The 14,083-nt window shown below is 47.8% G+C and overlaps 1 protein-coding gene across 3 annotated transcripts in view; it reads left to right on the top strand.

Annotated features, from left to right (window-relative positions):
- The first annotated feature begins 5,673 nt into the window (after positions 1–5,673).
- The window catches only part of TMEM255B (transmembrane protein 255B), a 48,124-nt gene continuing 39,714 nt past the window's right edge, over positions 5,674–14,083 (top strand). For all 3 annotated transcript variants that reach the window (XM_081128380.1, XM_081128381.1, XM_081128379.1), the window contains exons 1-2: positions 5,674–5,844; positions 13,248–13,390. In XM_081128380.1, coding sequence (XP_080984506.1) covers positions 5,790–5,844; positions 13,248–13,390 — 198 coding nt within the window. In that variant the 5' untranslated portion in view covers positions 5,674–5,789. The remainder of the gene's footprint in view (positions 5,845–13,247; positions 13,391–14,083) is intronic.

Raw genomic sequence — 14,083 nt, 5'->3', positions numbered from 1 at the left:
TTTCCTGTTCATCTCCTGGCTTCTTCAGTTGGCCTGAAAGCTCCTCCAGGTGAGAGACCTGTCCTGGGCTTCTCTCACATGCTGCTGTGCGCACATCTGTGCCAGCTGCTCCCTAACCGCCTGCCCAACTGAGGGAGCAGACATTTCCTCTAAAACCTTGAATGACTTGCATTTGTTGTAAATTAAATGAAGTCTCTTTTCTGTTCTGCCCCACCCACCTGTTTACCCATGAGATACTGTGTGAGAGGAAGGCTGCTAACGCCGACAACTCCAACAAGAACCAGAATCTGTAACACAATGCCCAAAATATCCAGGATAAGTTGGACAGTCACTGGTCATACCAAGAACCAGGAAAACCCCAACTGCAATGAGGAAACACAATCACAGTGTCATTGCAGGAATGGCTCAGATGTTGGGATTCTTTGACAAGGGTTTTAAAGCAGCTATCACAAAAATGCTTCAACAAGAAATTACAAAAATCTTGAAGCAAAATCTCAGGAAAGAGACAGGACAATGGGACTGTGGCCACAGTTTGAGTGGGAGGGGCCATTCCATGGCTGTCCGGGTGACGTGGGCAAGACACGTAGGAGACATGCTCAGCTCTCCCCCAAAGTCTGCACTGTCCCCTTCTTGGTTGGCCATGGGGACACCCCAAGTGGGGCCCAGCATTGAGCTCCCAAGGGCCTGACCAGGGTGACTGGAGAGACTGCTCACCAAACATTTGGGGTCCTGTCTGATCACTCAAACACACGTTACACTCCCAAAATTCTCATTTTCTCCTTTATTGGGTTATTTATTATACTCATAGCCAGCTGATTTTTTTCTTGTTTACGGTCTTTGTAGATTTGCTAACTATATAATTACCCAACATGTGCTCAGCTGGAATGAGCCTTAGAAAGGCTGAGCACTGGGGGACATTTGTAAGAGTGTCAGCAATAAAAAGAAAAGGAGGGGGAGAGAGAGAGAGAGGGAGGCTGAGTATACCTCCTTTTATTTCGTAACAGTATTTCCTCCAGAGAGGGTTCAAACACACAAGTGGGCCTCAATGGAAAACAAAACACAGATCACAGGCATTATACCAGCTGATAGAAGGACAGTTTTGAAAGAAAAACCTCAATTTGGAAATATCAAACTAAAAAATGAGTAAGAGAGACACTCAGGTAATACCCAGAGAATTTAAAATGAAGACAAGAAGGCTTGCTTTGATTTTGTAAAAATCAAACCTCAGTTCCCCAGTTCCAGTAAAAAATGTTCTTCCAAGTTCAGCCTTCTTACTTGTGAGATACATGGGCTGAGGGATAAAGGTTATTAAGTAGGGCTAATCCTTGTGTGGGGTTTAATGGAAACGCGCGTGGAGCGCTGCAGCCTGGCTTCCGACCCGCCCGGCCTGGGTGACTGCCCATTGTCCTGGTTCCTGTCCTGTCCCCATGGTTCTAGGGAAGCTTGTCTCTCCCTGGCATGACAGTGTTTAATACGGGCTGTCGGCAAGGGGGACGGGTCTGCAATGGGCATGGTTCTCTCCTTTCAACAGGGCAACCACCAGGCCCCTGAGACGCGCACTTTGCAGGTTGTCTGACTAGAACAGGACACGTTGGGCAAGCCTGTGGCTGCAAACCCAGGCCAGGGAAGGCGCTCTTGCTCCGAGGAATTATGGGAAGTATGAGAGCAAAAGAACCTTGAAACGTGAGCCGTCTGGGACAGTCGAACCTTCCTGCTTGGGCTCATTAGAGCGATCTGGATCTGGCAGATCATGGTTACAAGGCCTTCTAGCAAAGCCCCGAGAGTGTTTTTAATTTAAAAAATTTATGTCTCTGAGACCATCTCCTGTCTCTCTCTGCTGCCTCACCCACCTCATCTGTGTGGACAGACAGGCAGGGGCCACCTGTCATTTCCCTGGTTGCTTGTCTGCATTATTTATTCCCTGAGTGTCATCTCAGGGTTATTTGGTTACAGGAAGGAGTCGTGTTTTGTTCTCTGCACTCCACTAACCCTTGAGAGCTGAGAGTCAGGCTGTGTACACACTCATCCCTGTGACGATTCGCACCTGCACAGGGACCAAGTGGCCTGTGGTTCTGGAACAAACCGGAGGAACCAAACTATGCCTATGGCTGACACTGGTGGCTTTGTGGTTCTTTTAATTCCAGTCTTTTCACAGTTGGTACAGCCCGTGGCCTTGTTGTGAGAGCCTGTTGACCCCTATCTGCTCAAATGAACTGGTTTTCCCATCAGTCAGACTGAAGAGATGGGTCTTCCAACAAGTTCTCAGCCGGTGGGGCCGAGAAGGTGAGGTTGCAGGTAGGAGAGGATGTGCCCAGGATGTGCCCCAGGCTGGCAGGGGGCAGTGCTAAGTGGTGTTCGGGAATCAAGTTTACTCAGTCTTCCTTCAGTGTGTTTTTATTGAGTGCCTGCCCTGAGCTAGACAGTTTTAAGCAGGGAACAAAAGGGCAGAAGTCCTTGTCCTCAGTGAATTTGTTTTCATAAAAGAACTGAATAAGTGCTGCGGCCACCCCTGCCCACCCATCCCCTACCTGCTTTTATCCCCAAGAGGCAAAGCTTTTGGTTCTTACAGCCCCTGGGAAGGCCCTTCCCTGGCTCTCTCTGTCAGCTGTCCTGGCCAGTTTCTGCCTCTGCAATGGCCGGGGGCAACCAGAGAGGGTCTGCGTGCATTCTCTTCTTGGGCGGCCAGATCCTGATCATAATTTAATATACTAAATTCTAAATTCTCTTGTATTTCCTCTCCCCCTTCAAGCTGGAGCCTGTGATATTCATGGCTTCAGGGAGGGAGGCCTGCGGCAGGGTGGACAGGCAAGAATCCCTGCAAGTCTTTCCATCTCAGGCTTCTCGAAAGCCTAAACCCAGATAACTGAGGGGAAGTGAAGAAGGCAGAGGGGAGAGGTCGATCAGTGTCCAGGGCGGTGAGCATGTGCCCTGCTTCCCAGGCCAGCCTTTCTGCAGTAGGACTGCGTGGTGGGCACACGGTCACCCAGACCTCATCCTCTCACCTGGCGGGAAGGACGCAGAGGCATGCTGGCCGCAGCCACCTGGGCTCAGGGGCAGACAGGGGACCATTGGTGAGAACTAATGGCCAGATGTACCTCCTTCCCCACCCCATTCCCCCATCTGCCATTGCGACATAACACTGTCTAAACTGGGACTCGGGGCCAAGTTGGGGTGTGTGTGTGTGTGTGTGCATGTGCATGTGTGCGCGCTGGTGGGATTGTGTGGAGCCCACAATGGGCTGACCCAGGACCTGGAAAGATGAGTCTCTGTTCCTGGAGTTTGGGAGTGGAGCTACCCTCTCCCATTAGCTCTTCCATGCAGGACTGGTCTCTAGGGACAGTAGGGGTCACGCTGGCCCTTGTGCTGGGAAAAGTCTGCCACCAGGTGTGAATAGGATGCAAGGAAGCCTATGGCCCAGAATCGTGAGACCTAGTGGCGATTTTCCACCTCTCTAACTTAACTTTTCTCCGGAGCCCCTGGAACTCTGCCCCACCCGGCACCATCCTCCAGGCCTGAAACAAACACAACCTCTTCCTGGAACCACTTACCCTCCACTTCTCTCCCTTAGCATTCTATCTGTCCTGAAAGCAGTGTTCCCAGACCTGGTTGCTCACAGACCCACTTAGGAGCCTCAAATGTTCTCCCACCTCCAGAGGCTCTGATTGAAGTGTCCTGAGCACCAGGATTTTAATAGCTCCCAGGGGTTCCAGTGGGAGGCAAGGTTGAGGATCACTGTGCTGTGATCAGGGAGGCCTTGATCTCTGCAAGTGCAGGGCCATGCCCATAGGGATGCTGGTAGTTCTCTTGTAAGGTAATTGCGCTCACAGATACTATTGTCACCATCTGCTTTATAGTATAATAAATAGTATGTTATATTTTCCCTTATTTCTCACTTTTAACTGTAAGTTTCTTAAAGGGCATGTCTGTATGATTCATCTTTGCAGCTCTTTTAGTATTTTGCACGTAGAGGAAATGTAGTAACAATTTGTTGATTGCATAAATAAAAGATTAAATTAAATGTTTGTAGTCAGGTAAATACATGCTTTTCCATTTAGAAGATGTAATTATGCTTTGAAATTGTACTGACTTGTTTTATATCTTCTTTCTGCCATTGCCAGCTACTTGACTTTGGAAAAATTATTTAAATTCTCAGTGCCTCAGTTTCTTCATCTGTGAAATGGGTACACTATTGTATAGATTACATAAAGCAGCATGTGAACAGTGGTGATCACAGTGCAAGGTATATAGTAGGGGCTCAAGGGGAGGCAGAGGGTAGTCCCGCCCTCATTCCTGCAGAACCAGAACCTCTGGGTGAGAGCCTCTGAGGAGACTCTGTTGTTCCTCGAGTCTGTTGGGACCCGTGTTCATGTAAGGGAAGTCAAGGTGGGACACCCTAGGATATTTTAAACATTTACTCTAAGCAGGAGGTATTTGGTATTAGGGATGACAGCAGGCATTTATCATAAATGTTTTAATAAGTTATCTTCTTAATGTCAATAATAATTTGTTCAGTCCCTCTGATGATCCTCAGACTAGTATAAGACAGATTTCCTCATCTTCTCATAATTGCTTTTGTAAAAGCTAAATTAAATTACATTTTAAAAATAACCTGATCCCAGACGATTGCTCCTTGCAGAGTTCAGTTTGCTATAGGCCTCCTCCGTCAGCCTGAGGCAGTGTGATAGACCAGTTGTCAACTGATATAATTGGCACCAACACACCTCACACACTTGGGGCAGGGGGGGTTCTAAGGAATAGAGTCTAACCAATGTTCCTCCCTACAATTAAACACCCAGGCTTTGTAGGAATTCTGGGTCTGCTCTTGGTCACGCCAATTAACCTCCTGGACCCTCAGTTTCCTCATCTGTGAAAGGGGAATGATACTGAGTTTGTTGGAGGTGAGATCATTCGACTCCTGGGGCATTCTTACACCTGTCATGACCCTTCAGAGCTGTGGTTTTAGAGATTCTTTGCTCATGGAGCCCGGAAAACATTTTCAAAATCTTGCCCCTTTCAAGTTTGCATCTAAATTTTCTGTGACAAATTTATTAGTTGGAAAATGATATCACTTGTGGCAACACTCACACATTTTAGAAACAAATTTTCAGTAAACCTTTGGAACTACAGGTCAAGCCCATTCAGCTTCTGGAACACTGCTGTTGCACAGGGTGGTGGGCGAGAGCTGGGCCAGCCTGCCTGGGTGGGCTCTGGGCTCTGCCACTTACTAGCTGTGTGGCCTTGGGCTACTTGCCTTACCTCAGTGAGCCTCAGTTTCTTCATCTTAAAATGTTATGAATTATTCAGTTCAGACAAGTGGGCATCTCCATGACAACCCCTCACTTCTGAATTTACTTCTACTGGCCCTGGTGGTGGGCACATAGACCAGAAATCTAGAAGTCTGTTCCGTCCTGGGTCTGTCTCTCCCTCCTGGTGTCGAAGCTGGACTGATTTCTGAGAAAACTAGAAGCCGCCGGAGGGCTGGGGAGGTGGTGGTGGGGAGACAGGAGAAGGGGTGTGGGGGAGACCAAGGGACTAGGAGAATGTGGGGGGGCAGCAGGGAGGATGGGGCAGGGGAGGAGGGGACAGACCGGGGAGCTAAGAGAAGAAAGGGGACAGGAGGGGGCGGAGGGAGGGAGGAGAGAGCAGGTGGGGAGGAAGCCGCCAGGCGCAGAGAGAGGGGGCGGTGCTCAGGGGCAGCAGATCCTTGGGCCACCGCGCACCTCCACTGTCGCTGTCACTGTCGCCCCGGAGAGCCCACCTCGCGCGTCTTCGGGGAGGAGCAGCGGGGGATGCAGCCGCTGGGGCTGCCGGTGCCCGGGCCCCTGGCCTTGCTGGACACGACAGGTGAGCGCGGCCGGGCATCCTCGCCGCCCCCGGGGCGCCCTGCCCGTGGGACCCTGGCTCTGGCACAGGGCCCCCTTCATTCATTTCTCTCCCACTTTCTTTCCTCTGGCTTTTCTTCTGTTCGGCTCCCCCCGTCTCCTTCCCACTGTCGTTCATTATGAACAATAGCCCAGGACATGTGAGGCTGGGACGACCAAACTGCCCGCCTTTCCCCTCTACCCTGTTTCAGTCTCTCCCAATTTCTGCGCGTCCCTTGCACCCGGCCACTTAGCTGCTTCTGGCTTGGAAGTGACAAAGGCGCCCACAGCTGGCTTCTGCGTTGCTCCCCACATCCTCGGAATCTCTAATCCTTTGATTTCCCGAATCAGGACCGCGCCGCCTGGAAGCAGGCTCAGGCGGGAACGGGAACCTGTTGCGGTCACAAGCTGGGGAGCTGGCCTAGGTTCTCCCCTGGGAAGTGGCCACCATGGGAATGGCGTGGGGTGTGTTTCCTGAAGGGGAGAGGGCAGAGGAGATTGTGAAAAGGTGAGGAAACAGTTCCACAGCCAGGGACGCTCCCTGACAGCCGCGGGGGATCAGGGCTCTGCCCCTTGCTTCAGGAATCATCCCATCCAGAACTAAGGGCTTTAAACCCTGTTTGGAGGATCTTTGGAAAGTCTCTTTTTAAAAAATGGTTAGTAATGTTTGATTTTTAAGTAATAATCAAGGACTCCAGCTTCTTCCTCAAAGCAACAATTCTGTTTCCCCCACTCTCTGAAGCAAAGTACTCGATGGCAAAACTTATTTACACGGGTTTTCCTCCTCCAGGGAACCAATTGCTTTGTAATGTTTAATAATAATAACTTTCTGTTACTACTGTATTATTATACTAGAATGGATTGATGGTTTAAAAATAGTGTTCGACCTTGCTTTCTCTTCTGAAGAGGAATTATAAATTAAAAACACCATGAGCTAGTCTTTTATGTAAAAACACGAAACATTAGTGTAGCTGGGTGGGATGATGGATATTTTCTGCCTTACATTTCTGTGTTCACCGCCCTGGGCATGTGTTACATTAAAATCTCAAAAGGGGGAAACTGATGGCTGAGGGCACATCACTCTGCCTTGGCCTACGTTCCCAGGGACTGTCCCTTCACCTCCCCGACTGGGTTGTCCCCACATGATTAAAAGAGCTCATCCTTCTTTCTGGGAGGCCCTGGGCCCTGCTAGTAGGGGGGCCATGACTGTGAACACCCTCCACCCCCAGTCTTTATGAGATCCCCCTTCCCTTCCTGGCTTTACCAAGTGGAGAAAGTGCTGAGAGACAGAGACAGAATCCGCCTCCCTGTCCCTGCTCCTGCACTTCTTCCAGACAAGACAGGTTGTCACAGGAGCTGTGGTTTAGTAACTCCAGCCAAGGCTAGCAGTAGGGACAGACAGGGGCGGGAGAACTGGAGGGGCCCATAGGGAGTGACAAGGTGATATTCGGAGATAGTCTAGATGGGATGAACCAGGGGACAGACCGGAGTTTGGAGAAACGGTGAGCAAGACAGGTGAGATGTAGCTGTGGGCCCATTCAGCTTTACATGGCAGAACTACTCTCAATTCCCAGGTGGAGAAACACTGGTTAAGAATAACTGCTCTGCCATCTTAACATTAACACCACCATTATTAATGTATGTATTAATGCCATAGTTAATATATTTATTACATTAATAAAAACATACATAGGATTTTTACATATATTCGTTCACTGGATCCTTATAACAGTCTTAAGAGGTGAGTAAAGCAGGTGGTTATTATTATCTCGACTTCACAGGTCAGGAAACTCAAGTTCATTCATTCATTCAGCACAAGGAAATAAGCCGTCTCCTAGTCTGAGCTCGCCCCGGGATCCAGCGGAGAACGAGACAGAAGCAGCCCCTGCTTTCATGGAGTTGTCTTCTGGCTGGGCTCAGAGGGGGTGGCTGGCTGCCTAAGATCACACAGCTGTCTGAGCAGATCCAGAACAGTCTGGGTACAGTCCATGTAGGCTGCCACCACAGTCACACACCTAATAGTAGATATTTTAGTTAACAAGCACTGTTTTAAGAGCACTTTAATCATAGCAATGCACATAATAATATTCTCGCTAACAGGATATGAGAATCTAGGGAACAGTTCAGGTAATTCTAGTTGTCTTTCTCCAATTCCAAATCCCCTTTCTCTCCAAAATCTGATCTAAAAATGCATGTCTTATGGCAATTATAAGGATATCTTATCTATTCTTATCTTTCTTTTTTTTTTCTTTTTTAAATTTGTCTTTATTGATTTCAGAGAGAGGAAGGGAGGAGGGGGAGAGAGATAGAAAAATCAATGATGAGACTCATTGATCGGCTGCCTCCTGCACGCCCCAGACTGGGGATCGAGCCTGCAACCCGGGCGTGGGCCCTGACCGGGGATCGAACCGCAATCTCCTGGATCCTAGGTCGCTGCTCAACCGCTGAGCCACGCCCGGCCATGCTATTCGTACCTTTCTTAAGTTAATTTTTTGTTTCTTATTTTTTTGCAATATCCTATATTTATAAAAAATAAGGTCAGGATTTTTCTTTTGTTACTGCTGTTGTACTTGGAGTCAAAATATGACAATACGTGTCATTAGAATAAGATTGTTCAGAACCTTTCCTTCCCAGTGTCCCGTATGAATTATGTGGGCTGCCTCTCCTCACCGTGTATCAACCTTGGAGCCTGTGATAGAAATGCTGACAAAAAGGGACAGCTTATGCCTGCTGCTTTTTGATCATGTAGCAGTTTCAGAGGAAAAGTCAGACTTGAGAAAAAGTGGTGAAATGGTAAAGTGATATTGAAAATGGTTCACAGGAAGGTTTTCATGAGCTCAAAGATGTGTTTAACTTTTTGCTCTGTGATTAGCATGTCAGAATGTCACACACAAATTTGACAAGGGCTGAGCAAACGCTGCCAGCCTGGGGATCTGAGCAGGTCCTCGTTCCCATGCCAGCGTCCCCCAGGGGATGAATCAAAACGGAGCCACAAGCTTGAAGGGGGCTCTGCAGACAGACCCCAAAGGGAGCTACGAGATGAGGCCCATCGAAGGTCATAAGTGTGGTTGGAGGCAGATGCTGAGGCATCTAGTTAATTACTTTGGGCATAATAGATGTGCAATGCACTTAATTAACAAAATCCTTTGAGGAGGAGGGCATTTGTCGGGTGATTTTCTCAAATATGTAGTCCCATAAAATGTCATTTAGGAGTCCTCTTGCTCTTAAATCGCATTTTAGCAATCAAAACATTGCAATGGGAAACTAAGGGGGAAAATATTCAAGGAAGAATAACCGAAGAGGAAATTGCACTAATTTAAGGCAATTGGCACTTGGCTCCGTCCACAGATATTTGGAGGCTGGGAAAGGTAACATGGAAAACGGGAGAGATTAACCCTCAGATTCTGATTGAATAAGACGGAGAGAGTTAGATGGCTCCAAGAAAAGCGGCAGTTGCTACCCAGCTACTAGATAGTACTGTTACCATTAATGTGATTATTTTATGAACTCCCACAAGAACGGTTACATTAACTTCTAAAATGTAGAAAAATATATATTTTAACTTTTGTGTTTGTTTGTTTTTTTCCAATTTATCTACCTTTCTAAAATTAATTAACCACAGCAGGATTTCACCTGTGGGGAGGCTTCTTTCTTTTGTTTTTCTCTCTCTCACCCACTTGCTCTCAAAGTGGCTTTGCCATCTCAGGCGTCTGTGTCCCCCACAGACACCCCACATCTGTTGCCATCATTCACGGAACTGCTGATTTATCTGACTCCTACATATAGCCTTGGTTTCAAGCTTTAAACAAATGCAAGAAAAAAAAGTCATTGCTGTCTGCACGCACCCTTCTTAGCAAGTAAGATGCTGTAAATATTAAACAATATGGGAAAAGCCCAGTGTCTCAAAGAGCATGAGTGTCTGCTTGCACTTGGGGCCGTATTTTCCCATAGGACACTCCTGCAAAGGCTTTACCCTCAACAACTCTTCTATATTTGCAATAAAAGTTGCTAGAAAACAGCAATGAAAAGAGCAATTTAACAACAATCAGATAAAGCTATATTTACTTATCTTGCTTGTAGGTGAAGAATTCTGTGGAGCTACGGAGAACTCTTTCCAAAGCTTGCACAAGGACTATAGGTTTATCTTCTGTTTTGTAAGGCTAGATTTGACTTCAAAACTTTTACTTTCTCCTTAAAAATATTTTGCTTTCTTGTCCTGAATTTTCCCTGTAGAAATTTATCCTAAAAAAGTGATGAGAGGTGACAGAAAGATTTATATACGAACATGTTTATCACATTGTGTTTTTATATTGTGGTTTTTAAAAAAATAGACTTTATTTTTTGAAGCAGTTTTAGGTTCACAGTAAAATTGAGGGGAAGATACAGAGAATTCCCATACACCCTCTGTTCCCCCACATGCACAGCCTCCCCCATTAGCAACAGCCCCATGAGAGTGGGACATTTGTTACAATCAATGAACCAACATGGACACATCATTACCACCCAGAATCTATAGAGTACATTAGAGTTCACTCTTGGTGTTGCATATTCTATAGGTTTGGACAAATGTTTAATGACATGTATCCACCATTAGGGTATCATACAGAACAGTTTCACAGATCACAGATCTCAAAATCCCCTGTGCTCCATCTGTTCATCCCTCTGCATTCTGTTTTAATAATAAAAAATTAGAAATAATCCAAATATACAACAGTAGGGATAGGTGAATTGACATACCCATTTAGTGGAATACACAATTATAAATAAGAGTTATGTTTAGAAAAGTATTTCAAAAGCTGGACAAATTCTTACAGTTTATTAGGTGAACAAAACAAATTTTTAAAATACTTTGGTCCCAATTTAAGAAAGACCATAAGGCTCACTTGCCAATTTTGGGTGAATTTTTTTTTCTTTTGTATTTTCCTGTACTTTATAACTGTTTTACAATAAATAACTATTGCTTTTATGAGCAGAATAAAAGCCATACATTTTAAAATATAAAACTTACAGTCTTTCTTTTCCTTGTAAAAAATGTCATTATCACCTTAGTTATATTTTCCAGCTCCAATTAGGGTTGGATTTTAGTTCACAAATATAATGAGAAGTGTGGGAAAGAGAAATTCCTGAGGTCACTGAAAAAATTAGATGTAAGAAAGAAGAAAGGAAGTGTGAAACAGGAAAGATAGATGGGGAGAAAAATCCAAGAATGCTGGAGCTAGAGGGGCCTTAGGATTGCCTATTCAGGGCTGGCAAATGTGCCCCAGCTCCTTTCCCCGGGGCTCAGGGCAGACACAATTAATCAATCAAGGCACCTCTCAGACACCCCGGCATACCTTGCCTTGAGTTGGAACTTCCTTGCCATCTACCAAACCCCAGCAGGTACAGGAGGTGACTTACTTCTGCCCACACAGCAAGCAGGTCCTGTCCTCTTGGGAAGACTGCAACCGTGACCGGGGCATCAGGCCACATGGGTCAGCGTTCAGCCAGTGCCCTCAGGAAAGAGCATCGAACAGAGCACCTTGGGAGGGATGGGGGGGGCTCCTGGTGGCTAGCGTGTCTGAAAATAAAGGAGAGAATGTCACTCTAGAATATGTGCTGAGTTTAGAAACACTGGGAGATGTCACAGAGCCTGCGTCTGAGTGATGTGGCTGGTGGCGTAGCCGTGGGCAGTCGGCATCACCTCCATGCACCTGTGCTCTCTACTCCTGGGTCTACTCATGAGTCCACTCATCCATCCACTTATGTGTTCACTCTTGGGTCCATTCATCACTCAGTGCTCATTCAGCAAAAACTCTGCAGAAGCCACTGTGGTGGGCCTGGGAGCCCATTGCCAGAACATGTCCAGGAGGCTTAGATGAGAGACGTGGCATGTGGCTGGCCCCTGGGGGCTGTGATCACGACAACTTTGTTGTTGACGCGAGGGAGCCTTTTGAAGTGAGGAACGTGACAGGCCTTGAAGACCTGCTTTACCCCATGCTCTCGCTGAGGGGTGCACAGTGCCAGTGTCAGCTGGCCACCCCCCTTAGGGAAGGCTCTGCCTTTTACTGCATGGCTGGGCTGCCCAGCTGGTCCATCCTCATAGGCATGAGCCTTCAGAGAAGGCTTTATACAGTCCATCCTGTTCCTCTGTAGTTTACTCTCAACAGCAACCACAGTGCTGCAGGAATCAGAAAAAAAGAAAACCAGGGTGCCTCCTCCCTCCTCTGCTCAAAACTCTGCAGTAGCCCGGCTCTCTCAGGGTATAACCAGGGGCAGGTACAAGCGTGTGTCCATGTGGGTGCAGGAGATAAACCTGCATTTTCAGGGAGCCAGAGAGAGGAGGGCGTAACAGAAGGAACTCTGGAGCCTGATGACTGGGATTTAAATCCTAAATATCCACATCTGAGTCTGGAGAGCCTGGGCCACGGCTTGCAGAGCATGACCTTGGAGGTAACATAGGGACAGGGCCACCTGTGCAGAGGGGAGCCCCCTTCTGCCTCCACACTGCCATGCTGAGGCCCTGAGAGCTGCAGGCAGCGCCTGGGCCCAGACCTTCAGCTGGTGGGGAGCTGGTGGTTTATTCTCTTAGTGGATGAAATGATCTCGTCCCCTCCAAGGTGAAGGTAATAGGTGGTTCAGGATGAGATCCTTGGGAGAAGCATCTTCCCAAAGGTCTGGAGGGAGTCGGCTGTGCCGAGGGCTGTGATGCATCTGAGAGGGGTGCTGGTGAAGGAAGGTGTGGGGAGGGTCTCACATGTGGTTCCTTTCAGCCCCCAGAATAAAGTGTCCTTCCTGAGGCATACACCCTTGCTAGGTCACCATGCTCAGTTGAGTCAAGTTTTTCTGAGTTTGCACATTGATTTATAGTTTTGTGCAATCTATTTGAGCATGTAACAATCCTGTTCTTGGGTGTTGCAACCTTGAGTTGACATTAAGCTTTGCTGCCAGGACTGCAGAAGTGTAACTCTTTGGAGGCAAACCTTCCAGACTGTGAACAATGCCCGCATACCTGCGGTTCAGGTGGTTACCTGAGCTGGCGGCTGAAGTCAGATATGAAGCTCTTTCCCCAATTAAACACACATGCATGCATATACACATGCTCTTACACACACACACATGCATGCACACACACAGTTGATTCAGACAACTTTGGCATGAGAAAAAACATCATGTTTTTCTTTTACCCCCTGTTTTGTTTTGGAGTCACAGGGATCGAGATGGTTAAGCTTCAGGGCACCTGAGGTGGGCACTGGCAGAGGAGACAGCACTGGGCTCGCGTCCCTGGCTCCAGAGCCTGCAGGGCGCAGAGAGAAGAGCCACACGGACGCCCAATGCACTCACTTTTGCTAGGACCCCTTCTCGGAGCCCCACCCTTACTAAAGGCCTCCTTGTTTATCTTCACCCCAGAAGGGTTTGGAAGAAGAAAGAAGACTTCCCTGTGGTTTGTGGGGTCCCTGCTCGCGGTGTCTGTCTTAATCCTGATCATCGGCCTTGCTGCCACCACCAGGACGGAGAATGTCACTGTGGGAGGCTACTACCCCGGGATCATTGTGAGTGACAAGGTCTTGGGGTCTGAGGGAGGGGCACCAGGTAGATTTCCGTGTGGTGGTGACACACTTTGCTTCAGCTCCGTGGAGCTGGAGGTTTAGGGCATGGGGACTTGTTTTGGTGGTTGTGGTCGGCAGAATAATGACCCCAAAGGCATCTGTGTCCTACTCCCTGGGATCTGTGAATTTGGTGGGCTACACAGCAATGGGGGGGGGTCAAGGGTGCGGACGATGATCCTGCCTCATCCAGATGGCCCAGCGTTAGCACAGGGTCCTTAGAAGTGAAGGAGGGCGCAGGAGAGGTGTCAGAGCCGTGTGATGGGAGATGCTGATGACGGGCCAAGGGCCATGAGCCAAGGAGTGGGACAGCTCTGGACACCGGGAACGCCTGGCCCAGATTCTCCCCAGAGCCTCCGAAGGGAATCAGCCCCGTGACACCTGGGTTTTAGCCCCGTGAGACCAAGCTGACCGAACTAGTCCTCAGAAAATGGACACGTAGCTTTAAAAGACACCTGCCAAGAAACCCTGATGGACCATTACATTAATAATGTAATCATGTGGGAACAACAGGAAAATGACAGCTAATCAGATCTGGCAAGAAGCGGTCACCTGAATTCAAATTATCAGGAAGAGTTTTTGAGCTATGAATTCACATCCATTGTTGATGGCAATAAGATTTGCTCCAACTGTCCAAAC

The sequence above is a fragment of the Miniopterus schreibersii genome (genome assembly GCF_964146895.1).
Source record: "Miniopterus schreibersii genome assembly, chromosome: 2".
NCBI classification, from domain to species: Eukaryota; Metazoa; Chordata; class Mammalia; order Chiroptera; family Miniopteridae; genus Miniopterus; species Miniopterus schreibersii.
Note: the sequence above shows the minus strand (reverse complement) of the source record. Positions and strands in the feature narration are given on the sequence as shown.